Source organism: Tubulanus polymorphus, chromosome 7 (genome assembly GCF_964204645.1).
Source record: "Tubulanus polymorphus chromosome 7, tnTubPoly1.2, whole genome shotgun sequence".
NCBI lineage: Eukaryota > Metazoa > Nemertea > Palaeonemertea > Tubulaniformes > Tubulanidae > Tubulanus > Tubulanus polymorphus.
Window position 1 is genome coordinate 5,067,690 of NC_134031.1, and position 27,268 is coordinate 5,094,957.

The window sequence follows — 27,268 nt, forward strand, 5'->3', positions numbered from 1 at the left end:
ATGTTTACGATTTGAGAAAATTGTATCGAATTGAGTAGTTTCGCAACTCGGGTCTAGCTACTATTTTAACTTGACAAGGACCTCACAAGAGGGGGGTCGGGGGTGCGGACGACCGCCCTTTTTAAATCCAAGTTCCGCAATTGTCTACGTTCCAAATTTTGTCTTTTTCACATTCCGGAAATTTGATAAATATTTTGGCTTTAAAATACCCTTTTCAAGCTTCGAATTTCGGAAATTAAGACTATCGAAAGTTTCAGAAAATTCCCTTTCGAGTTTCGAATTTCAAAAACCAAGACTATCTAAGGATATTCGAGCAATATCAAGAATTCAGAAATGCTCGTTTGCTTTCGGCGCTCGGCGAATACGGCGCGAAGTATGGCATACAGTTCCGCTTGTATTATTAATTCTGACCTCCTTTAGGAAATCACCGAGACGCCCTCGAACACGACATGACCAAATCCGACCGCCAGTTATTCAAATCTCTTCTCAGGTTTTTCGTAGTCGAATATATTCTAAAACTATAGGTGCAGGTCATTACGGGTAATAAAGTTTGGGGAATAATGATTGACATGCAGTTAGTCTGCGGTTATAGGCCCTGGTGTACCATGCTCCAACCTTATAAGTGACATGGTATCTCGGTGCTCCAACCAATCCTGTTAGAACTTTTTGATCAATTATTTCTATCAAATATGTTTCGCATATACCGAAATATTAACGAGTAAATTTCGAATAAGGGACACTATAGGAGGTCGTGAAGAATCTTGACAGACGAAGCTTAATTTTCACAATATCGCAGCATCGTAGACATCGTGCCAAACGAAAGTAAACATTTACGGACATTTATTTTAGAGAGATCGTAAAATAGGTCAGAAAAACGTAAAAATCAAATAAACTTTAAAAAAAACGACGTCTAGGGAAAAATGATGTTTTGTTTCCCGACAAAAAATAAAAACGTTCGATTTTTTCCTTTGTAAAATCTATGATTGACGCTTGTCAAAAAGAGAAAAAAACCGATTTGTATAAAGCGTGCAAAGAAACTAGCAGAAGTCCCACAGAAAATTATTGACTGAACACCTTGAGTGCATTGTTTAATGTATGTACGTGTGACTATGTCGCACACAGTAGTTTTTGAGAAGAACAGTCACGAAATGAAATCTTACCTTATGCCGACGTGAGAATTTTCCTTAAACTTGCCGTCGTTACAGTTCACCATGACGTAGTCCTGTTTGTAATCTCCCATCTTCGATAATGAAGATTAACCGCACGGAATACACGCGTATATTATCAAGATATGTAGCGCCTCTACCTACGACCGCATTGCTAGCAACTAATGTACACGGTCACCTCATATTCTCTCTCCAACTGAGAATAAAAGATTATTAGAATGGACTGACTCCACGACGCTAAGCCGCAGCCTTCATTTATGATAATCCTTTTGAAACTAGAAGTGAATTGATACAGCCAGTCAATCAGCGCACGCGCGGTACGTATACATGCCGAGGAAACAGCCACTGCCGCGGATCTCACCGAGCGCAAATTCTAGTTGAACAACCGCCGCGCCTTTTAAAACGAAACCCAATCCGTTGTCGGCAATTTGTAGCGAGTTTTTTTCTAGATACTCAAACGATAAACGGTTTAACTATACGAATCGTGCGAGTCGAATTATCGTCGACGATGGTTCTGAACGCTAGTGTCGAATGGATGAATGAATCGAAGCGTTAGAAGTGATAGAATGACGTGAGTGAGAGGTATCGACGCCGCCGCGCATGAACCTGCGGTATATTTGAGGTTTGCTAAAGCCTCGAGCGCGAGCCTATGCGGCGATCTTTCGATTTTCTCGAATATAAGCCGTTCACAAATTTCAAATAAATACAAGCGACGATTTTCGCTGGAATCAACACCACTCAGATCAAATCCTTTTTTGATGAGCTTAAATTAATTTCCTTCGAAGCGACTACACGACCCGATTCAATCGTTTCCAATGATGATTCTGTAGGTATAATCGAAATGGATAGTTTAGTTACCAGAAATGAGTTTCGTTTATTCCACGCAGTCCTGGATCTCTGCCCGAAAAGAACATACGCGATTAACTAAATGTTTAAAACTTATGTTATACAAACAACTACCGTTGAAATAATTTACGCCGTGAATTTAAAATAAACATTTCTTATTTGAACAATATTTCGATCCACTTCGAATGCAGTATATAGAAAAACTTCGCGATACTTGACACATTTTGACATTTTTTCCACCATTCTTATCATAAAGCAAACGACCACCAAGATCGCGTTCGTTCCCTGTATACGATCTATCCGAGAATTATTCTGGCGCTTGTTTTCATCACCGCAAATGATTTAACCACAACCGCGGCTTTCCGATATTCAAGCGAGGTCAACTCGTCGGACTTTCCAAGGTCGAACCGAATGCGACATCACGTTGGAGAGTGTGTAATTCGAATTGCTGATAAGTGAACGCTTGGAAAAAAGTCGAAATCTAAATCTCTTAAAGCTATCAGATTTTAAATTGGTCGGCACTTACGAATTGAAATTTTCCATCGATAATCCTATTAGGGCCTAAGTGTTTACGGATATCCAATCTTTCCGCGCAAAAACACCATATCATCACAACTTTTGATTTCGAGTTCTTTCTTCGAGGGGCTTGCTTACAAATAATCCGCTGTTCAAATAAAAATTCATCGACTCGAAAATATTTTATAAAAAAGATTTTATCGCGCCGTCGTGTCGTGGGATATATACACTTAGAGAGGGTAAACAATGCGCACTGGAATATCAATTTAACCGGAACTCCAAAACCAGCCGCGGCGTGTTCAAACAACAAAATATTTGCTCAGTTAAAGACGATTTTTGTTGTTCTATGAATGGAGTACGTATAGTTTTAAAAACGCTCGTTATTGGCCTTATGACGGCAAAACCGACGTATCCAACCCAGCGTATATAATCCCCGTATTGTACGGGGCGGTAGGAACTATTAGCAGCCTAATTAAAAAGTAAACGCCTCGTATGGACGTAGTTTCTACAATGAGACACGTATACTGCGTGACTGTCGAGCCTCTCCGCACCCGACCGGGCGCTAGGTATGTCCGTTTTAGTACGGCGTACGGAAAAGTCTCGTGTGCCTGCCTGAAATCACACCCGCTACGGGGGGTTCTATGAAGTGGCTTTGCATTTAGCATTCCGCGCCCCGTGTGGCTTCTACCCCGTGCAAAAAAAACGTCTGAGCTATAGAATGTCTGAGCGTCACGGCTGGGCATTCAACATTTGAATTTAAAAGTACGATCTACCGTCTAATTTTCGAAATGACATTGATAGTTTTAAATCTCGTCTGAAAACATTTCATTTCAAAGAACGTATTCGATAGCGATTTCGACGTGTTTTTGCAGCCTAATTATTCTCATCGTAAACCGCAATCGGGCGCAGTGTAGTGCGGTTTATAAATGTGTTTTATTATCATCATTTTATAAAAAAGATCGAAAGATTGAGATAAATCCTAACGAAACAACGTTACCCGCGTCAATGACTTTCTGAGAAATCGAACGACGTCGAATTTGAAAAAGGGAAACGACGTGAAATTACTGAAAAATGTAGTGAACGAGAGCGTAATTCTACGCGTCGACTGTGGCCTCTATTCCCACCACCCACTACCGATGAAAATACCCCACGCAGTAACATAATTGAAACAAATTAACGCGATTTTTTCCGAGAAAAATACCGCTCAATGCTAACACCTTTTAACTTCGCCCTGACAAAAGAAAACGTGACAAAATGTCTCGCTTTTCCCGCTAATTTTGCGAATAATAGCATTTCTAAAATTGATACTCAAGTGCGCGCTATGCGTGACGTAGATATTTTTGTCTCTGACGTCACGGCATGCTTCTTCTTCCACGCGGCGTTTCGACTTGACAACTCTAGAGAAACACGTCTGAAAAAATCGAGAGATATACCCGATAATATTTCGACGTATTCGGGCTCGAATATCCTTCCCGAACGATAGGAAAAATATAGGCTTGACAGCCTTCCTAATTTGATACGTAAACACCTTTTGCCGATTTGATATGCGATATCGTTATAATTGTGTTATTCATCGCAGTTGTGCGACCCCGGAACCTATTTTATCGAATTATGACGATCAAAACGAATGGAAAGCATCGCGATTAGTGAAATCGACAGGTTTCGTCTGTTAACCAAAACAATATTTCGACAAACTGTTTATTTTGTATATATACGCGATTTCAATACGCGATATCGTTTTCGCGACCGTTTGACTGGGTTTCATCCGCGTCTATATAATCGAATCAACGCCGGTCGGATCTTCAATCGGGTCGTCGTGTATTCGGATACCGCCATCGGAATTGCATCAATCACCAGAAATAAACGCGATTATCCTCGTGAACCCGACTGATCGAACGTTTGCAGTTTATACAATTCAATAACGACACCGATCGAAACAAACAACTTGTTCCTAAACATTCGGTCCTGAATGCACTATGCATTCGCTGCTAAAATGATGTCGAATTTCACTGAATCTGACACTTAGTCAATATCTCAAAAAGGGCATTAGAATTTCGTCGTTTTTTTTCGATACGCACCAATGGGAAACCTCCGACGCTAACTGTGGCAATCGAGGATTCCGCTTATGGCTAGCGAGGATCCACCAGGTTCGCTAGCAATTCAGTCTACATTTCACTTAACATCGAATAAACCTTTCTCACAAATGAACGATTATTAATGAAAACTATACCGATATCCGAGTAGAAAAATGAATTTAATGTATATTTTGTAGGTCAGATCCCCAATGACAGATCCCCAAAATATGTTAATGACCATGTTCGTTTTAGTTTCACTTTGAATGCGAGATTGCTGAATTTCGGTTTATACAGTATACGAGCTATCCTTGGGACGAACAGTTTTTGATTGAGATTGAACTCAAGTCAAAATTTCGTTCATTTCAATTATTCAAGTACCGTCGGATCAAATTTAACATTCATCCTGATAGGTTTCTGAATGCATTCTCGATTAGAACGAATCGTCTTGTATCGGTAGAGTCGGTATCTCGATGGGATTGAGTTGGCGTTCAGCTTCGGCTCGGGCATATCTGTTCCGCGTTAAATGCGGGAAACAGAGAGAGCAGCGGTATCGGTGAGGCATGGGATAACACCATCGATTCCGATTTATCTAATTTTGATAACAAGCCGATACATCATTATCAGTATCGCGTTCATCACAGAGGTAGAGAGGAGAAAAGGGCGGAATCCCATTGCTGAAAAAAACAACATACACACAAAGAATCTTCAAAGCTTTGAGAGTATCAAAATCTGGCCGACCTCAAACATTTTGAGCCATCTTTCTTAGCCTTTGAGAACGGAGCATTGCCACGGGAATAGGTTCGCTTGCACAGATACTGCTTTATCCGAACCCGGCTTTAAATAAAGCAGGTCGAAAACCTCGATAGAAACCTACTTGAATTACGTTTTCATTGTGCAATTTAGCAGCGCGTAAATTAACACGTCGCGTTGTTCAGAATGTCTCCGAAAATAACCTCGCTCCTCCCGTTAACACATTCGAAGGTATATCTCATGATTGTCCAGTAATGAAAATAATCAACAGCGTATTTGTAAATTTCAATTTTAAGATTGGACATCCACGACTTTCACATTCATAGATATTGTATGGCACGATGTGGTATTAATATGAATCGCAATGATGAATACATGTAGTTACATTTAATTAATGGTGACTTTGTTATCGACTCTAAGCGCGTTGTAATTGTATAAGTTGGTTTAAACCCGGACCCGTAGCGTGGAGGGTTCGGGGGTTCAAACGAACCATCCACACATAAAATAGGCTCCGCTAATTTTCAATCCAAAAGGAAATACCAGGAGAAACATTACACTTAAAACATTACACGTATAATATCAGATTGGTTCATTCATTCAGACCTTCGTTATATCAACAGACATCACTCAGACGCCATAATATCTGAGCATCAGAATTAAAATCTTTCAATGAGGAAGGCACCAAATCCCCGTTCAGTTACAGCCATGTTAAAATACGTACTCGCATATTTCGCACCTTTCTGAACTAATATCGTTACAGCGTATAAATCGGGTCATGATATATATACAAACTGTAGTCCAAGATTCACCGAACAAAAAAATGAAAGCGACTAGTCTAGCACTAGTCAGGCTAGGTAGTTTAGTCCATTGTCACTTAAGACTGTACTACGGGATCGACTCGGACTTGAAGTAAGTAAGTAGATACATATACCTTGTTAAATTGATGAAAGAATGAAAAGAAATAGTTTTACTCTAAAGATTACTCACTCGCTAGGACTCAGAATCTGGACAGTACTACTGGTCAAACCGTTATCATCCGTCAGGTCCTTATTCACCGAATACTTGCTCGAGAACATAGTGGCAGCGATAGACCTATACATAAAGATATATCACACTTTATTTCCTTTGCTAATAAAACCCCAAAACACACAACAGTTCTTGTTGTCTTTTTACTATAGGTACTATAGGTATGTATTTGTATTCTTTTCTTCTAAGAAATGGGCGCGTGCAAAAAGCAAATAGACAAGAAACAAAGAAAACCAGTATTAGATAATATGTTATATGCTAAAAGTTAACTCTTTCAATTGAAGTGCCGATGCAGGCTTATTGACAGACGACAGTATTACTTGACCTGAAAAAAGGAAATTCTCCCATGGAAGTTTCTCCCAGCATAGTTTTCGACGAAGCATCGCTGTTATTACTTATCAGTATTTGTTTCTACGACCCTAAACGCCCTGGTGATTGTACAGTCTTTATGGCTATGTTTAGGCCCATATCACCAATTTGCTTAATAATATATTCATCTTGTTTCATGTATTTTTATATAATTCTTAACTGATGTTGAAATAAATATCATAATGTACTGAAATTTATTGTATAGAATTGTATCGTATCTGATAGCTTGGTCAGAGACTTACCGGACTTGTAGCGCAATAGTAGTATACACACTAGTAGACGCATTTAAGATTCGAACATTTATCCTTATCTGAGCTTATACTTGAACTCTAGTTTTGCACGGGCAAAATGTCATTCAACGATCGTGTGTATATATATATATATATATATATATATATATATATATATATAACGTACTCGTTACAAGCAATAATGACTGCATAAAATACCGGTATGAAAGTAGCCCACCGCATCGCGAGGTCAAATGAATATTCCAATGAACTAACCGATACAGTATAGCGTTTTTCCATGTCTAAAGGTAGATAGGTATATATACTACCAATAACAGTTAACAAACATTAATTTCTTGAAAAAATGTCTACCATTAAGATGGGTCCATTATATATATATATATACAACAAGCAAGTTTATGCATATAAGACTAAATTATCTAGCCTTATAAATTTATGGCAATCCATAATCTTTAATTTTGTGTCCTCTTCTACATTTCTCGGTTTGAGTTCCATTTCTCATTTCTCCGAAACTTCGGGCCCTATTCCATAGTTTTGGTCAGAATTCTAATCATTCATCCCGATGGAAATGTAGATATATACCTGTTCCACATTTGCGGACCACCATTGCATCCAATAGGTAGATAGCGAACAGATCATCTACTTTATGGCGTAGAGAAAGGTGAAACTTCGCAATGAATCGCGAAAGGAGAGTGAAATAATTTTGATAAATTTCCAAATTACTCTATCTAAAGTTTTTCGGCTTCGTTAATGAAGAGAAAGATTATGCGGTTAAAACCCATTAAGCACAAATTCAAAAGATTATAAGCAGAATTTAGCATTCCGAAATTTGAAGATCAAAAGTTTCGAATTCAGCGATCCTCGTCACATGTGTGAGGGAATAACTAAAACGGAAGGTTCATATACATCGGGAGAACGAGTTCATTGAGTAAATTTGATTTAGAAAACAGAATACTTGTATAATACTTCGAGAATCTTTGATGCAACGGCTGCCGAACTGGACGTAGTAGATCGGAACTGTTACCTGCATGTTTGAACAATCAATCAAACGTCTTCGTTGAGATCTGCTCTGCAGAATCTCTTCACCGGAGTTTTTATACGGTGCTTAAAAACGATACTCGATTATCTCGAGAGGACTATCCGGTTGCAAGACTTACCGAGTAATTAAACATTCGATGATTCCTCGATCTTTAATGATTACCACACGATAATTGGCAGCTGTCAATCAAAACAGTGATACGTATCCTCGTTAACGGGAGCGGCCGCAGTTGATTGCGAACGAACCGCGTGCTCTTTCAACTGAAAATTGCCCGTCGTAGCGTGTGATATTTTAATTAACGACAAAGCAAATATTAATAGGTTAATTTGGCTAAGTGATATAATTAGGTCATCATTAACTGCGGTTTCATGACAAATAATCACGGTATCACGCGATGAAGTCGTACCCCGACAATTATGTTTCATCAACACAGATTCATTGAGCTCTCGCCTTTTTCTGATTTTTTTTCACGAAGAATGCAATGAATCTTGAGTGAGAAAAACCGTACGATCGTCGCATCTTTGCCCATTCTCCCCCAGCAGGGATTCGAACCTAATGGTATCGATATTGCCACGGTACGAACTCCTGTTACACTAGAGCGAATGCGCAGCTACATGCGCTGCTTAGATTATGTCATTATTAGCCAATCATAAATCCCATTTTATTTTAGTCTTATTAGTCCCATTTTTTGGCCTCAGCGATTATACAACGAGCAATCTGATTGGTGCCGCAAGTTTTCGCGCGGCAAACCTGCGCATGCACCCGGTCTGGTGTGAAAGTAGAATAGCTGATAACTGAAGGTAGATACCGGCAACCAGTCAAGCGTGGCAGGCGTTCGTGCCGTGGCTGAGTGTAGCGATGCCACCGGGTTTCGAATCCCTGCCGGGGAGGATGATTTTTGCCGTGCTTTGCATCGTGGTCCTTCGTGCCCTATTTGGAAAAGCAATAGATATTTCCAAGGACCATGTACGTAGACTAGAGTTTATACTCTAGTCTATATGTTCACGATCAGGTTTAAGATTGTATTCTTTTGTATACTTTTATTTGCAATCGTGTTTTATGTCAAGGGGAAATGAAATTAAGTAATTATGAAATTTCTAGATCTTACTAGTCAAACACTGATATACGTCCTAACGGCATCGTCTTCTTGGTCGGATCAGACTGCAGACTCTTTTTCCATATTCCGCTCGTTTGACTTTCTGAATCAGCAAGCTGAACAGAATGATACGTATCGCTGGGACACACTTTCGTTTTAGATAGCTATCACACTTCCCTCAACCTACCCTTTAACATGCCTCGCCCTAGCATTTCACTCACATACGAGCGATCATCTCAACCAGCAATCCAGTCGGTTGAGCTCTCTACATGGTGCATATGATGCCATCTAACGTATTGACATCCAACATTCCATCAGCATTCCCGGATTATAGTTTTGGAAAATGGGTCGATGTACCTGCAGTGATGCGTACTCCTGTAGTAGTGAGGTTAGGGAAAGGGGATGAGCCATTGTACTAGTGGACCTGTTACGGTATCAGCTTACTAGTGAGGGTCCAGTTCTAGCGGGGCTCTTTTTTGTTTTTTGTGAGAGTCCTGTTCAACTGAGGCAGGGCCGTCCCTAGTTAATCGAGCAGCATCTCTCATTCCGTACAAAGTATTATGATAGTTAATTCAGCTGGTTCGATGTATTGAGTTTGTTTACACCGGTGCGTTCACTATTCGACAGAAATTCGAGTCAGAATTCTACTTTGAAACCCGTATCCATTTCACTTCAACAACCTGTTAGGTCTGACTCTAATGAAAATATGTCTATAGTTTTCTTTGATATTCCGTTTTGAATACAAACATACACAGCCCCGGTGGTGACATGGTGAGATATATAACTTCTTCTTGGGAGCGAAAAGTTTTTCGTTTGACAAAAAATTTTTCTTGAGAACGAAACAATCCTTTCGCGGAAACGAAATATTTTTCGTGGGAACGAAACAATCTTTTCGAAATCAATCAAAACTTATGTTTCAAAAAAGAGCGAAAATTATCGCAACAAATCGGGAACTCGAGAGACCGCCACAAAATGGCTCCTAGAAACTGGAAACTTAGGGTAGGTAAAATCATATTTTTTGTTTGGTTGATCGCTGCAGAAGCCCTGTTTAACAGAGCGAGTTTCATTGGACATGATAACACGATAATGAACATTTAACTAAGGGCGAAGTTAACTAAACTACACTTTGCTTTTTTTGTAAAAATAAACATCTGGCAGAAGCGTCATTTCCAGTTAAATTCGCCGCTCTATCGGACTTCTTGCGTACATATTCGGCCGTAATTTCCTAACAGCAATTAAAAATTGCATTGTACCGATACTTTCTCATTAGGCAATGCGCACTGGAGACTGGTTATATCGAAGGTAAGTTGTTATTTTCGCAGCTGTTTTAAGGTAAGTCTATAGTAGCATCTCAGTAGGAAGCTAGCTCACTTATCATCGCTACTTATCACGGTGCAGTTCGATTCGATTCGTTTTTCGTTAGTTTCGGCGCGCATGGATTTTTTTCCTGTTCTTCGGTCGTTTGTGTTTCGTTTCTATACAGCCATTAAAGTTTAAAAGCAGATTATACTAGTAACGTTTCGGGTGGCAACTCAGCCTGATGAATAAATGGTTTTAATGTGTAGTTAAACGCCGAAAAACTGGTTAAACAACATTAATGACCGTTTCTTTACGTAGAACAAGACAAAGATGTAAATATCAACGATCTCATATTTAAAGCGAACCAGGGTGCCAAAAATACACATCGCTTCGTTGGTAAATGAAGTCTCATGGGTTTCGCAGAGTTCGGAAGGATTGTCTTGTTCTAAGAATTACCGAGGGTGCAAATATATCTCATTGGTTTTTTAGTAGTGAACACCAAAACGAAGGACATTAGGTAAGTAATTGCTAAATATTTCGTAGAAAGAAATCACGCCAATAGGATTTATCTCGATAGCACTGGCAACTTAATAATGAAAATTACAGCAGCTTAAAGGAACAAATGAGATTGCGGTGAATCTAAAAAAACCACAATTTCTACGACCAAAATCACAAGTTGAATCCCGAATTTCGAATTAAACCTCGAAAAGACTTACACGTACATTTAAAGATATGCTTATGAAATACATTATAACTTTCTTTTATTATTAAGAAATCAAAATGTTCAGGAAATGTATCTTTATCTACGCAGCCCGATAGCTATACGTTCGGTTCATTTGGTCGGATTGAAGGCATTGAGAGGCGTAATCTGAAAACCAAGCTAAAATTCTTCGGATAAATTCAAATGATTACTCCAAGGTCTGACTGACATTGCACCGCATCCCTTCTCTAGGTTATTCACACTATGATATTCAGAACGCAATCAGAGACCGTTCTCTTCATTCTATTCGATATGATGAGTTTCACGTTCGTAATCGGTTGGACAATGGTAGTAGCTGTTCTAGGCGTATAATGGATTTTTTCTTTTCCAGACCCGCATTACACAAAATCACACGTACTATATAATATATACCTAAAGTGACAAAATATCTTATATTTAGAATTGGAAATTGCAACGAATTCAATTCTATGATATCATACCTGGAATTCATGTGAATACGAAATACATATATTTCCCTAATTTGCTTACATTTTTTACTTCAGATAACATGGGAAAATAGCAAGTTCATTCAAGCGAGATGAAGCAACCCGGGACACCACCGAGCGTTTCCTAAACGCAGCTGACTTTCTACAGAACTCTGCGCTTATAGTTGCATCTCAGCTGAACTATACAGTTAACATTCGAGTTAAGTCTTTATTTGCTACGTCTGGACGGATTTTCAGAAATCCTAGTTATTAAACGAACGTATGTTTACGATCTCAACGATGTAATCAAGGCGAAAACGACATATGCCGATAATCTTGTAACTAAAAACTAAGAAAATGCGATGTTTCAGTAGATTTTTCTTAACGGATTTCGTAGATTCGTAAAAATATCACTCGGTCTTTTTTATACTGAAAGGCTACGTACGAGGGAATTGAAAATATTTTTCGCGATTTACGTTTAAAATCGATGTAGAAATGTCGGATCGTATTTCGAAGGCGGCCGAGGAAGAACTGCACTGTGATCTATGCGGTCGCATTTTCGACGATCCGCGCTTGCTTCCGTGTTTGCACTCATTTTGCGCCGAGTGCATCAGCAAGGTGGACCCTTTCGAGATCAAACACGGCAGCGACGGCGAAGATAAGCGAATTCGACACGAAAGCTCGGACAGCAGTAGCTCACGCGAAAGCGGCGACTCGAGCCGCGGCGACCTCGACGGCAGCTCGGTCGAGGATATCGAATACGGCACTCCCAGCGTGGTCTGTAACGTAGTCGATATACTCTGCCCGGTCTGCGACACCGAAGTTCAAGTACCTAAACAAGTCGAACATCTACCGGTAAACCATCTCGCGAAGAATAAAATAGCTTTGCTGGATTTGTTGGAGAAAAATGACACCGCTGGATCTATCGTTTATTGCAGCCTGTGCACCTACGCCCAGGAGGCCGTGGCCTTCTGCGCGGTTTGCGAGGAAAACATGTGCAGCGTTTGTACAGAGGCTCATAAACGACAACGTCTGACCTGTAATCACACCATAGTTACAATAGATGAAGATTCAACGACCAGTACATTTCCAGCGATGGCGAAAAAGGTTCTGTTTTGTCGGAAGCACGCCTCCGAAGCGTTGAATCTTTTTTGCTGCACTTGCCAAAAATTGGTCTGCCGAGATTGCGTACTGGTCACGCATCGCGACCACAATTACGACTTCATCAGCGAATGCGCCGACGAGCAGAGATCCATCGTACGAAGTCTCGGTGAGAAGCTCGATCCGGTAAAATCCCGCCTACAGGGGGCGCTGAATACGGTACAGAATGTGCGCGAGTTGGTTCTCGCGAAGGCCGAAGAAATGGAGGATAAGATAAACGAATTCATGGATAGTTACGTCACAGCAATCGAGGAATATCGTAATCGCCTGCTTGACAAACTGGACGCGATCTGCCGCGAAAAAGTCAAATCTTTGAAGCTGCAAAAGATATGCCTGCAGCAGAACCTGTCCGATTTGTGCCACTGTCACCGGTTCACGAAACAGCTAGTGGCCGAAAGTTCGGACGTGGAGGTGTTGAACACGAAAAACCTGGTCGCTTCGCGGCTGTTGACCGTCATCAAGCAAGACTATCCCGTCAAACCGGTCACTTGCGAATTCCTCGAGTTCGATTGCAAGGCCAAAGGTGACACGATCGACGGATACAAAATGTACGGTACGTTGACCGATAAATTCGTCGATCCAAGCAAATGTCACATATCCGATTTCGGTAAGTAATGAACATCCGATGTCAAATGCATCCATTTACAACGCTTGTTTTGGCAATATTCGATATTTCACAGCTTTATGTTTACATTTTCTATTTTACGCAACATTGATAAGGAGGTTTAGCACCACTCTCGCCATTCTACAGACGGAGATAGTATCCTAACTTGCCACATTAAAAATTTTAACCCTCATCAGCCAATGGCTCTAAATTTATAGGGGTATATAGCGTATCCATCACGGGATAACACGGAGTCAATCTAAACCGTTTAAATAGTGATACAGTCAAACTGGCTAAGTAAATGCGATGCAGCCGATGACGACTTAGTGAGTTTAACCGGATTCTACCGAGTTTGGATCGGCCTTTGGATTTGTTATGGTGGGATATACCGCATTCTCTTTTTTAGAATTTCATTTCTATCATTGTATTCTAATAGTACATGTATTGTAGACGGTACTTCCCGTGTAAAAATCTGAAATAGATTTGACACTTTCTGATACATTCGTACATTTCAAACGTCGATTAGCTCGTTCTCCTTTGAGCCGCGGGACTATTTTTGTGGCTTTAGTTTGTTTGCTCTTTTGCGGGGTAAGTTAATTCTTACCGTATGTTAAAAGCGCAAAATCTTAATCCTCGCCGCTTGCTGTATTTACAGAAAATAAAGGGCAAAATAGTTACCTGCAGGGGTTTATAGTACTAACTCCGTATGCGTAAGTGAGATTGCAAGATAGCCAAAGTTTGTTTTTTCGCATCTATTGGCATTGAATACTTATTGGTCCTTTTACATTTTGAATTTAGATTTTTTGGGTGCCAAAGTCATTCAGATGTTTGATCAAAGCCTGTCTGGTTCAGGCAAAACTGGTCGAGATCGGGGATGATATGAGTATGTTATGATTATTCAATTGCGTTCTAAACAGAAATAATTCGTTATTTTCATTGTCTGTAGATCTGCAGACGTGCCGCGAGGATCAAACTTGTCAAATTACGCTGATAACCGTCGACCAGAAAGGTGACAAAATAGTTCATCATTCGTCAGTCGTCAAAACCACGCTGGATTCAAAAGAAAACAAAAACAAGTAAGGCTAGAATTTCTCCTAATCGGCCGGGTTATTTTGTAAACTGCAATAAAATTTCAAATCAGTTCATTTCTATATCTGCCGGGTTTGTTATGTTAAGCTTGATCGTGATTTTTTAAAAAGCAATGTACAGGTATATAGGCGGCCGACCGGTTTAACTTTTAAATGCAGCAGAAATGAGAAACAAGGTATCAATTTGTTAGTAACCACGACTTCTATGAGTTCTACAAATTTCTGCAAATATATTTCTAATTCTCTTGGCCTTCGTACTAACTTGTAAAATTAATGTCCACATTTTTTCATTTCAGAACAATCCCGCTGATTCGATCGTTCGACGAACACGGATTGTTAACCTTGACGTTCACTCCCCAGTGTCAAGGTCGTTTCGTGTTGAACGTAACGGTTGATGGACAACACATCAAGGTACGATGGCAGTTGGATGTAGATAGCGCATTCGATCCGTATAATATGAGAATTATTGAAATCTTCAAGGGGTTTTATGAATTGAACTTAAATAGATACCAACAACTTGAATACGTGATAGATTCTTTCGCTCTTTGTTGGCCTAATTATATCATTACTTTTATGGGAAATGTGAAACAAAACCTTCCTTAGGATTATAGGAAAATATATCAACGTCGCCGTACCATTGAGAAATTGTCCATCATCTTAGTCGTACGTTTCTTTCTACCCTCTGAGTGGGCTCGGTGATACCGGCCGTCTGCGGATGCTTCGTAGAAATCTCTTTTTAAAATCTGCATTTTTCTCTTGTAGTTAAATTCACAATCTATCGAGTAAATTTTAAAAATGAGACTTAGTTCGAATATAACCGAATTATTTCGATGCACTTGTATTGTAGGATAGCCCGTATTCAGTAAACATTAAGCCCAAACGGCGCCGACATACGGGTATTTACCAGTGTTGTACGTTTTGCTCGACTTCCGGTAGAAGAGACGTCGCGTGCGGATGTGGAGGCACGATGCTAGGTTCGTAAGGAATCGGTTTTTTTTCGCTAGCCCCGAGGTGGCAGCAGTAGGCTAGTTACATGTACCCAAATATAACGAACTTATGAATTCCAAGGACGCAATACATTGAAAAACCTAGCTAAATTATCATCTATGTGTTACCAGTATAATAGCCGCACTCTCAAATTATAACTACCTAATTGGTTCATTTTTTTTCAAGTGGTATCATATTTTAGCGAAGACCTCAGTATACTTATATCTAGTCATGGATACGGAAAAGATCAATAAGTGACAAATTGATTTTTTTATAGCTACTTCACTGTGTTGTATTCAAAAACCGTTAGTTTGCCCTCACTAATTAGCCTGCTATTGTGGTGAATCGGCGGCTGTCAATGGTACCATGTTCTTTCCGTCGAGGATAGATAGCAGCTCCGATTGGCTACGGACTATGATTCGGAAAAATACATTCAATACGAATTTATTGGTTCAAAGTAACCGATTCAATGCAGAAAACCAGTCATCGCTGCTTTGCGGCTATATTCCTGTATTATTTTATCTAAGATATATTGCAGGAGAATATCAATATATAATTTGAAATTCATGTGCGTCTCAATATTGATATGTTCTTGGACAAAATCAACAAAAATATTTTTTCAATTAAGAACAACACCATTAAAAGATCAAAAACTGCAAAAAACCAAATGGCAGATTTTGTGTGGCATTTTTTCATCCTTATCTATTATGTGTAAAATGTTGTTGTGAACAAAACCCTGAAACTCTGAAAATAATTTCGTTGAATCAAAACGAGAAATAAGGATACTTTTTATTAAAATACCTATAGTCCCTTCTCAAGTTCCTTTGCAGGGCTATCGAACCGCATAAATCTCCGAAAATGAGCCTTCTTCGTATAAAGTATATCATTTCCGTGCTATTATTCCACCATCTCCATTTGACTGCCAACTGTGTCGAGTAATAAATGTATACCATATAATTCTATACGTATTTCCATGAAATTTCGTAATTTATTTTCCACTCCTAATACAAAAGTAAAACGCGGCTAAGATTCATCCCGAAAGATTCGTATTGTTCATCGTATTGTTAATCTTCGTGCTCACATTTTAAGGCGAGCTATAATGCGAATTGTGACCGCGCGTAAAATCGACTTTTGTCGTCGAGGGGAAATTTGCCTGACTGATCGGCTTATCAACGCATTAAAAAGCCATTTACGCACATTCTGAAATCAGACACGAAACTACGAGAATCCCAACGGGGAAAACAACCACCGGTAGAATGCAATATTGTTCCGTGTTTCTCCCTAATAATGTTACGAAAAAAACCAAGTGATTTTCATTACCATATTGATGAAACAGTTCTGTTCGTGTCGAAAAGATGATGAAGAATCCCCACGCTATAATCCTTCACTATGAATAAAGATATTCTAATTTTTTTTTTTTCAGTACAAATTAATTTTATTAAACAAGTCAATGATATACAAAATAAATACATGCTAAGGTCCAGAGGACATTACAAGCAATTACAATTATAATTGGAATGGCAGTGACATTTGACGGTGATATTCTAAAATGATCCTTGCGCTAATAACTATTATGGTATAGTCGTATAGTCGAATTCTATCGAAAATCACTTTCCAACTCTCTTTTTTTGTTCTTGGAGTGATATTTTTGTATTAGAAAGAAATAGATAGTTTTAGTGTTTCAAAATTTTTAAAAATTTTTCCGGGCCCATTTATATTATGAATTTGGTCGGAATCAGTGCGCTGTATGGTGATAAACTGGACGTGCTTAACCGTCGATCAATAAAATCATTTATCGTACATATAGATTTCATCATTTACCTTTCCGAAACGACATGAATATCCCGCGTTTCCATTTCAGTTTACCGTGCATTACGCATAATGGCGATGAAATTTGATATCTATTCATCGATATGCATGTGTCATGTTTGTATATACTCAATTGACCAATATCAGTATTAATTCGCGCAGCATCGCGTCAGCAATATATATCGCATCTACAATATACATTATAAACGAAGAACCGATTATTCTAGAACCGTGACCTTACCAACCTTGGCAGATTCCATTAACCCTAACGAACCTTTTGGCAAACGAATTGCGGGTGAAAATTTCGAATCGAAGTTGCTTAGCGCCAGCTCATTTATTCGTTTGCGCTTAATCTCTTTTTCGGCTTGATATGATTCTTGCTTTGGCCAAGGCTAGTATGTATTATCATACTACGTTTAAGCGGTCCATACCATTACGTCGAATTCATATGTCGCCACATACTTTGACATTTGGAGAGCGAAGTCCTTCGGCAAAAAGTTGTCGATAAGTTTTTAAAACTTGATTACTTGTTTGCGCTTGATCAATTTTTCTGCTCAATCGATGTGATTCTTGTTTTGGCCTAACCGTGTTACTTTTAAGATACGGTCCATATTATATCGCCACATACTTTGACATTTAGAGAGCGAAGTCCCTCGGCAAAAAGTTGTCGATATGTTTTAAAAAACTTGATTACTTTTTGAATTCACGTTTAGTTGGATTACGCTATTCAGTTTCTTATTTTTTGCCGATTAGAACGTTGAAGTAAGTTATTTCGAAGACGTAGTTTAGCATAGCTATTCGTAGTACGGATTCGAATGAATCTCCATGTATCATCTCAGGCTGCCAAAATGACCACCAAATCCGTCGGTTGCCGGTTCAGGCTAGTCAGAAAATTGTCTTCGCGAACCAGAACCGAAATTTCCAATATCATGTATGGGGTACATCGATTTAGAAAGATTATGTAAACTCGACTCATCATCCAACATATATATTATATTTATTTGTACAAAATCAAACCCTGTTTTGTTCCCGGCAGTGGTGTTGGGGGTTTGTAATGGCGATAAAATCAAATAAAATCATTCAATCCAATAAATAAGAGTGGCAATTTTCTATATCAAGATCTAGCGCGTTGGGCTTTTAAGGTACTTCTGCACATCAATGGCGCCATCTTGTACCGACGTACCTCTCGAAATACTACACGCCCATAGATTCAAAGCGTCGAAGCTATAAAAAAGACTGTTGCGCAATCTATCCCTTAAACGTCTTGGTAAGAGTTCTCATCTCCGATTACCTAAATGATTCCGCAAATAAAGCGCTGGCGGCGTCACGGGAACTTCAGCGCGGTTTTAAAAATAGTCGCACTTATATCATCCGATTTCAAATAACATTGACATTTTCTTCCGGCTCATATTTTGCTAGTTGATTGCACGAATTACGAGAAGTCTTCGAGTGATCACGGTCTACCGAAATGGATGGCTAATGTGCAAAACCGACAGTAGTTGCTGATTGAATTTCTAAATGTCTAAGTGTGCGGTCTTGTCTGCATAATCATGGGTTTAGATTTCATAATATCATAACACACACTAACAAACGCGTGTGGTATATAGATATTCAATATTTCCATACCTAGCGTATAATGAACTTAAACCACGTGGCTGTTTTTTTTGTGATTTCAGGTGGATTTCGTGGCTGTGGCCATGGACACACCGGACATCCCGGCAAGAAGCACTGGTCATGCTGCGGCAAATTGGCACACAATTCCGAATGTTCGAAGCCCTATCACGGGACAGTTCAACAAATCACGTTATAGTATCTGCTACTGTGCCCGTTTCGACTATGAGCTAACCTCAATTCGTTGGCGATCGTATTCCATTCACGTCTGCGTGACACGATAAGTGGTTTCTTAAATTACGATGGCATATTTGAAGATGTCCGACTTCGGTGGCTGAATTAATGGACCGCTTCTTCTAGTCATATTTCATAACTTTACGATTTTTGAGTCGAAAAATGTAAAAGAAGCTTCCACGTGGCTTTTCCCAAATGAATTTGCTCGAAAACTACCTAGCACGGTCGACACTGTATATTCAGTTAGTAGGTCCCAGCTATGTTGACTATATAACCATAACTTATTTTCTCCTCATATCATGATATGATATATCTTCATCGTTTTTCAATATAATATGATAAAATATGCGAAACGGTAACCTTGCAATGTTTTCAAATGACCAGTATTCAGGTGCAATAGCCAGGGTGCACCAGTCTCTTGAATACGGTATACACATTAACATTTCCTAGTGGAATCACCAATACAACTTTATAACTTAGGTCTAGTGCCATAGTCAGGTACTTTATTCGTGAAGTATTCGGCATCCTCAAATTTGAAGTGAGGATCTGGATTTTGAAGTATGGACTTTCCTCAACGGCGATGTTCGTCTCGACAGATAGAGCAAACAATTTTTCAGGCGTCGAATGGAAGCTTAATCGTTCGATCGTTTTTCGACTTGAACAAAAATGCACGAAGATGCTTCGGTAGGGCTCGGACCCGGTTTAGAAAATATTGTTGATTACTCACAACTTCACGAGCCTCAAACCTGAAATGAGCTGTTAGTCAAATCATAGCATAAAATATTTGTGAAATTACCTGTTCATCAAATGTTCTAATAAGCTATTCAATTTTTAATGATCGTCAATGAATTCTGGCATTTCAACCAACCATTGTATCATCGTACTCTAAAGGTAAACACGTGTAATCCCCAGAGTGTTGAATTAGTTCTAGAACTGGATCCAGTGCTATAAAACCGGCCTCAGGGAGTTAAATCAATTCAATTTCGATTCAGCCCCTGAGTCATGGTCAATATTGATTCGTAAAATCACTCCCTAGACGTTTAACATTTTGAATGTAACTTCAATTTCATGATTTGGAATCTTTTTTTGATTTATTTGATTGGCATGATTCTTTTGTTTCGTTTTTCAATAAAGAAGAGTGACAATATATTTTGATTTCAGTGGTAATTGCCCCTTCCAAACAGGAATCGGATATTTTTTCCACACACAAGTTTCCGCCAGCACAAATAGATTATAGATTATAAAGTCCTATGATCGTAAATTTGATAAACGAAAATTCAATTTGTCGAGTTCTCAGAAGCTGATTGAGTCTCATTAGCAAAAGTCTAATGGAAATTAATGTGGATGATGATAAATGGTGCGAGGATACAGTCACTTGTAACAGGGTGTGGTTCCTTATCTGCGTAATTCGCAATTCCGACCATCCCCGGAATGGCGTGTTTGACTGAGCCCGAGTGTTAGGCCAAGAACTTTGCCCGGTTTGCCAATGGATGTGATTTTCTAGTCGGCGAATCGATTCGTGCGGATCAGGCATGCTACTCAAATTGAAAATGGAAGTTATTACACAAAATAGAGAATTCATTGGTGATGTGACGACTAACTGATGACGACTTCAGTTTGAATGTAGTTAGAATCGCTAGTAGGCGTTTGCTTTGGTGATACTAAAGGTGGCCTATCTTACAAACGATTCTACTCTGTGTCAGGACTTCCAAATGTATCTGCAGGGGAAAGGGAAATTAGGCTACGTGACTGAATGCTCGTAGGGTAATCTATCCTTAAGCACATTTCTACGACCTGATAATCCGTCAATTTAACCGCGTCACTTCGTCGACGCGTCCGTTTAGCCGGAATGATTTTATTACCTCGTACAAACAGCGCCCGAGGAAACATAAATTCTTGGCGCGGTGAAATGATAAACACGTAAGTACGCCGCGGCGATGCGTCTCGCTCCACACGACGTGACTCGGTAACCAACCAAACGACACCAGATACGAGATCGGTGATCTTTAAAAGTTCGTCGATACCGGCGCGATCGAAGTGTGCTCGCCGGTTTCTTATTGTTATTAAATCTTATCAAAAGCCGCTGCAACAGAATAAATATTTACCGTTTGTCGATGCGCGGCGATTCGTAGATTGAATACTTCAAACGACAGACGAGCTCGATGAGACACACACGGGCTCGGATCAAACGATATAGTCTCTCCTCACACGAAGTCATCGTCTGCGTACTTCTATAATTCTGACACCAGACTCGGAACAGGATGACTCATTGTTCGGTTTTCTCACTTTTCTTTTAATCTAAACTCACCGAAAACTAGATAGCGAGAGAATTTCTGAAAAAGTCTGAGCTTTTGGAACAATAAGCATTAGAATTTCAGTGGATAGATTTCCCTGAAACTCAAATTTGACCTGCGTATCAAGATTATGGATGGATTTATTTCCTGCAAACCATGACCAAACGTCTGTTGCAGTCGCTTAAATTTCTATCGCTAAAATCATAGCGCGAAAACAGTCTCGTTGGATATCTGGAAACTCTTGTTTTGTTCGACCTTGTCTTTCTACAAATTAGCTTAAGTAACAGCCGACGAATTTCTCAGAATCTACGTTTGACATTTCAGTCGTGAAATCAGTGTCTGTGTCGATAGATTTCTGCTAACTCTGGCGCGCTTTGACGTAGAACGTCTGGTTGATTTCAGGTGGATTTTAGTATCAACCTTCTGTTGGTGAATCGGCGTTAAAACGGCCCATCGATTTCTGTAAATTTACCTTCAGAACAGTGCAGTCGGATTTTGTTCTGCCAAATGAAGAAACCTGTATCAAATGAGTTCGTATAATCGCTTTTATCACTCAATACCGAGTTCATTATATTTCGTCTTTGAAAGGGGAGCATCATCGCCAGAACCGCCGACGGATAACTAATTCATATTGATCAAAATAATCCAATCATTGCAAAATTATCAACGCGGTAAGGCTTGCGCGGCGGCCGCGAATGCGACGGGTTACGTGGCCGTATTGCGACCCCGTGTACGGTAGGCAGGAATTGACGTAGGTAGAAGTAATGACCGTCACGCATTCTACGTCGCATGCTATTAAATAAGCTCAAAAATTGTTAGATCTTGTCGTTCAACACGCGTAAAATACCGGCAACATCATCTTCAACCCTACACTGGCTCGCGCTCTTGCCTGTGGTCTGATAAGACATTCCGACTAAGTAATGGGTAAGTTTTTTTCAAATTACTATATCAATCAGTAAAGACGATGTCAATCCATCAACGTGAAATAATAGGCGGATTATCCACTATAATCTATATTTTGTAAATTTAGTTTCAATTTCAACATTTTCAATCCATTCCACGTTTTAAGCGATTGGGCGTATTTCGATGAAACAGAGATACGATGAATTGTTTTTGTTCCCGTTTAGGGTTCATTACAACCAATTTCCATCCGTAGTACCGCAAAATATGATTACCCTACTAAAATAGTTGAAATCTATTGACGCTATGGATATTATACTGATAAAACGACACATAAAGATAACGCGAGAATAAAGATGAAAAACGTGTAATCATTTATATTGAATGATGTAATATAATCGCGGTTGAATGATGTAATATAGTCGCGGTTTTATTTTAAATTACAATTAATTTGTATCTCTTTGTTGCAAGAAGTCGTCCCGGAGACTCATTTCTCAACCCTGAATAAACCTACTGAAACCTCACTTATAACTGATAAAACCGATTTACCTACTCAGAATAAACCTCATCTTTTTTGAACATGTCCCCCTGACGCTTCTGCAGTCTTTAATTTGATTTAGCCATAAGTAATTCATTCAAAGCTTACGCGCAAAAACCCTTTATACAGGGCGTCATCGGTGGGTTGGTGGTACGCACGATAATTTCTGGACGGTTTTATAGACCGGTATTAACTCTATCCGAGGGGCTAACTCATTGGAAAATAAGTTAGCCCTCGGATTAAAGATAATACCACTGTAATAAACTACTCATAAACTGGTCCGCAAATATAGTGTTTTGCGGTATAGATGACACGTTTGCGTGAATTTATGCCGAAAACCAATAATTTTTCAGGACTTTAAGGACCAAAAATCGGTACTGTTTTTGATACAAACTGAGAAAGTATCAAAGTATCAAGCAGATTGATGACACTCATAGAAAGTGCTATTAGAAAGTTGTGCATTTATTCATTGGCAAGATGTTTTGGTCTCGGTGAGTGTGTATATATTCGATCAAGCACACACTGAAATAACCTCCATAGCGCGAATTCGGACGAATATAGTTTGAATCAGATCATCGATTCGATTTTCGTTAATTTCGTCCACGGTGACGAAGTTTCTAAAGAAAGATCAGTCGCCCAACTAATAGATTATCCATATGGAGTTCTGAAAGGAAGCTGATATTATGTATATTTGTTTTCAACCGTTCCGTCGAATCTTTGATTGTATTCGATAATCGATATTACGTAAAGTCGCAGGATATCTTGAAAACATGTACTAAAAGGACAAGCCGCCAATGAATGAAATACAGCCATCGAACTAAAGCCTAAGAAAGTAAAAAATGGTCCGTCGTAAATCACTCGTAAAAAGCTATTCAGTCTTTGATTTGAAATGAGGATTATCCCCGTATGCAACTGATGGATTGATTTTGGTGCCCCTTGTGCAAACCCAACATACTTGTCGGAACAAAATAGGGGATTTGATAGTTGAAGAAAATTTAAAACCGGGTTTGATTTCAAAATAAGAAATTAAGTACAGATATAGTTGGATGATCTGTCGAATTGATAGATTTTTTTTGTTTAAATCGAAGTAAATAACTGAAAATTTTGGTTTTTAATATCATTAAGGTTCAATACATGTTGATTGATACATTCAGTTGTTTTCAGTAACGGAAGATAAACGAATCTGGCGGATGAAACACGGAATTTAGAAACGGCATCAATTCGACAACCATCGCGACGCTAAATTCCAATTCCTTTGATGACAATATAATTGGAAAGAATTCGAAAGGACGAGAAAATTTGTTATGAAAGCACGAGATTGTCGTAATTGCAATTTCGCCGAATTACTTCCGTCGCACGTCAGGTAACAACGATAACTATCTGACGGAAAGAAACTTCGCTTTTGAAGCCGCAGTCGTCGGTTCTTTCCCTTTTCAATACAATTCGATGCCGTATGATGTCGGCGGTGATACAACCTACAAAAAGTGATGAATTAATACCGTATCAATTGTATTTATTGCGTGTTCGTGCTCACGCTTAGGCTTTCGAGGACAATATCGGAGCTGTGGATAATTCGTGGCAGCGAATATAAATGGATCCGTGTCTTTCCGGCTTCGGAGCGAATTAAATGACTCGTAAGACTGATAAGGTGTGGTGGATGTTGTTCGTAGCGTTTTAACGTGGCGCGAAAATGTGTGAATAATGTTTAAGTTCGTAGTAAATAACTCGCCTGTGAAGGCACGCTTCTACGAATTTAGAAGAAAAATTGAAATTTAAAGAGCTATTTACGATTTCAAGGAAGAATAGTTGATTATTGATTGACAAACTGATATTATGGCTACCATGTCGCCAGTCGTGGCGGCCTGTCGATCTATCGTGCACGGGAATGTGACGGTCTCGACTGGCGTGCATAAAACATTAGGAAATTGGACCACAGTCGGAGCTATCATCGGTTTCGGAATATTCGCCGCGATTTTGGCCAAGTTGTTCTCGCTAATGCGTTCAAAACTCCACAAAGATGAGGTAAGCAGAACCTAGAACGGTTCTATCATTGATTTTTGTAATCAGAAATTAGTTATTTCGTTAGTTTTGAGAATTTTAGTTTCTTAACGTTATCTATCCGAATGGATAATTTGTGCCAACGTAGCCGATAACCCATCAGATGGCGGTCTTGCGCGGTCGAAACTGAACTAGGCTTTTGAGCTTCCTGGTCTGGATCCAGTTCCACAGTAAAGAGTTAGAGTTAATCTTGAGTTGAAATTAGTTCTTTGAGTTTACTCCGAGTTAGATCTTAACTCATAAACCGTGGAACTGGGTCCCCAATGTTATCATAAATGTACTATAGAATTAATAGAACTATAGTCGACGTGGAATATGAGACCCAGAAATGGATATCATGGATATGGGGCTATCCCGATATGACAATGTCGACTCAATTGAAATAACTGCATTTATAACTGCACTTACTTACACTAAGAAGAAGAAACCACGTTTCAACTTATATTCAGTCGAGAAAGGAGATAGCTGAGGACAAATAGACAAGCCGGTCAACAACATTGGTGAAAGTAGTCACACACCAACTGTTAGAGAATCGCAGTGACAAAACAACTGGTGGAGATTGTAGTCCCATAACAATATAGTCGAGAACAGTCCCTTTACAGTTGGAACTAAAAATCGAACGCACTAGAGTTCTATGGTAAACATATCCCAGCGTCTGCCATCTTAGAACTAGTTTGAAATGCAACGACAGCGCTCAACCGTGGAAAACTACGGTTATCGCAGTTAATCGAATATTTGCAAATCAATGGGGTACCCGCAGTGCTACTGTGGCAATCGAGGATTCCACTCGTGGCAGGCGAGGATCCGCCAGGTTCGCTAGAAGATAGTTGGTGGTCCGCGTTCGATTTCCTTCTACATTTCGATTAAATCTGAATGAACTTTTCTCTTAAATGAATCAATTATCTATGATCGATATCTGATCAGTAGAATGAAAGTATATCATATTTGGTGAGTCCTGTGATAGTATATGGATTCTGGAGTATCAGATACTGTGGAATGCTTAAGGTTCCGGCCTCTCATCGACTAATTCCGAAATCGAGTCTAAACTATAGCCCGAAAAATAGCAAGCCACGCAACGGAGCACAGTCGCAGTAGTTCGGACATACGCAGTTCCAAGATGGCCCATACTGTAAAATGTGTCCGATTATTAGCTCCGACCAGAAGTTCGTCACATTGTTATTCGGTACTTTCGGACAACGAATCCGGACTAACTGACATTTCAAATTACACTTCGTAAATAGTCGACTAAAATATGATAACCGAAGTCGGCCTTGTTAACGGATAGCGATCGATCTACGAAATATCATCTGGATTTCACCCATCAGAAGAAATGTCTCCTGACGAGGTTATTCTCTATCGCTGCCGAGATCTAGAGAGCATTCAATAGAAGAGAGTGCAGCGGCCACCGAATCGATCGTAACCGTTATTTCTCATTCGCGGTTTCTTAAAGAGCGCAATCGATCGGTCATTACCGTGGCCTTGCGATTTCTATCGAAGATAATCGATTCCACCAAACCGTCGCAGTTTTCACTAACCGTCGTATCTAAAAGAAAAATGATAAAAGAAAGATGAATAATGGCATTTGAAAATCGGGAAATGTTTGTGAGCTCGATCGTTTAACGACTGACTATGGTGTAGGCTGGTAAGCACCAGAAGCATGTTTTCAAAACATTAACGCTATGTAGGCTTATTATGTACATTTCTGATCAGCCCCTAACGACGTTTCGTCTTATACGTTTAGTGCCCGTAATCAAGGCTATCAATTCAAGATATGACGATTTTCTAACTCAATCGAGTTAAAAGGATTGAGCGTAGCGTCGTATAGCTAGTAAAATAACGCTTACTAAAAGCTTGAAGCGAGAGATGCTTAGTGCAAATGAACTAAAACATGGTGGATCTAGGTTCCGATTTCCGGTTCTGCTAGCTCCATCACACCAGAAATTCTAGAAATTGAATTTGTCGATATCCCGTATTGTCTTATGTTCAGTGCTAATTGTTCGTTACCCTGGCTTTAAGGTATGTTTACAAGTTTAGATTTGAAGCAGTATGTACTTTGGAGGCTGGTCAATACCGCAGACTCCGCCCATCGCATTAAGAATGAAAAAAAAAATCATTAAGAAATCGTTAAAGAAGTTTTTTTTTGAATTCATTGACTATTAAGCGGTTATCTTAGTGCACCGATTTTAAACGGAGTCTACGTCGATGTGGTACGCTAGGGGAAATACGCTTATTTCTTTTTTTTGGGGGGGGGGTGCGGTCTACATAAGTTTTAACGGTCTGCGACTTAGATGCCTCATTGGAAGTTCATTATGAATCCAGAAAATAGCTTGGAGCTAAATCTGATGTACAAACTGAAGTTAGAATAT

General features: G+C 39.4%; 2 protein-coding genes across 6 annotated transcripts in view; one reads left to right on the forward strand and one right to left on the reverse strand.

Moving 5' to 3' along the window:
• The window catches only part of LOC141908908 (neprilysin-like), a 37,308-nt gene extending 30,252 nt beyond the window's left edge, over positions 1 to 7,056 (reverse strand). For 4 of the 5 annotated variants that reach the window (XR_012619645.1, XM_074799190.1, XM_074799185.1 and 1 more), the window contains exons 1-2: positions 6,991 to 7,056; positions 6,341 to 6,445 (exon numbers count right to left, since the gene is read on the reverse strand). Coding sequence is in view for 4 of the 5 variants with exons in the window: in XM_074799190.1 (XP_074655291.1) it covers positions 6,341 to 6,429 (89 nt within the window). In the remaining variant the exon portion in view is untranslated. Of the gene's footprint in view, positions 1 to 1,160; positions 1,363 to 6,340; positions 6,446 to 6,990 lie in introns of those variants that run through there. The other variant, XM_074799188.1, reaches the window with a different exon arrangement.
• Positions 7,057 to 12,113: 5,057 nt separating this feature from the next.
• On the forward strand, positions 12,114 to 19,077 carry LOC141908540 (E3 ubiquitin-protein ligase TRIM45-like). The gene is made up of 5 exons (XM_074798634.1): positions 12,114 to 13,332; positions 14,330 to 14,459; positions 14,768 to 14,882; positions 15,319 to 15,445; positions 18,944 to 19,077. The coding sequence occupies exons 1-5, from the start codon at positions 12,114 to 12,116 to the stop codon at positions 19,075 to 19,077; spliced, it is 1,725 nt and encodes a 574-aa protein (XP_074654735.1).
• The last annotated feature ends 8,191 nt before the right edge of the window (positions 19,078 to 27,268 follow it).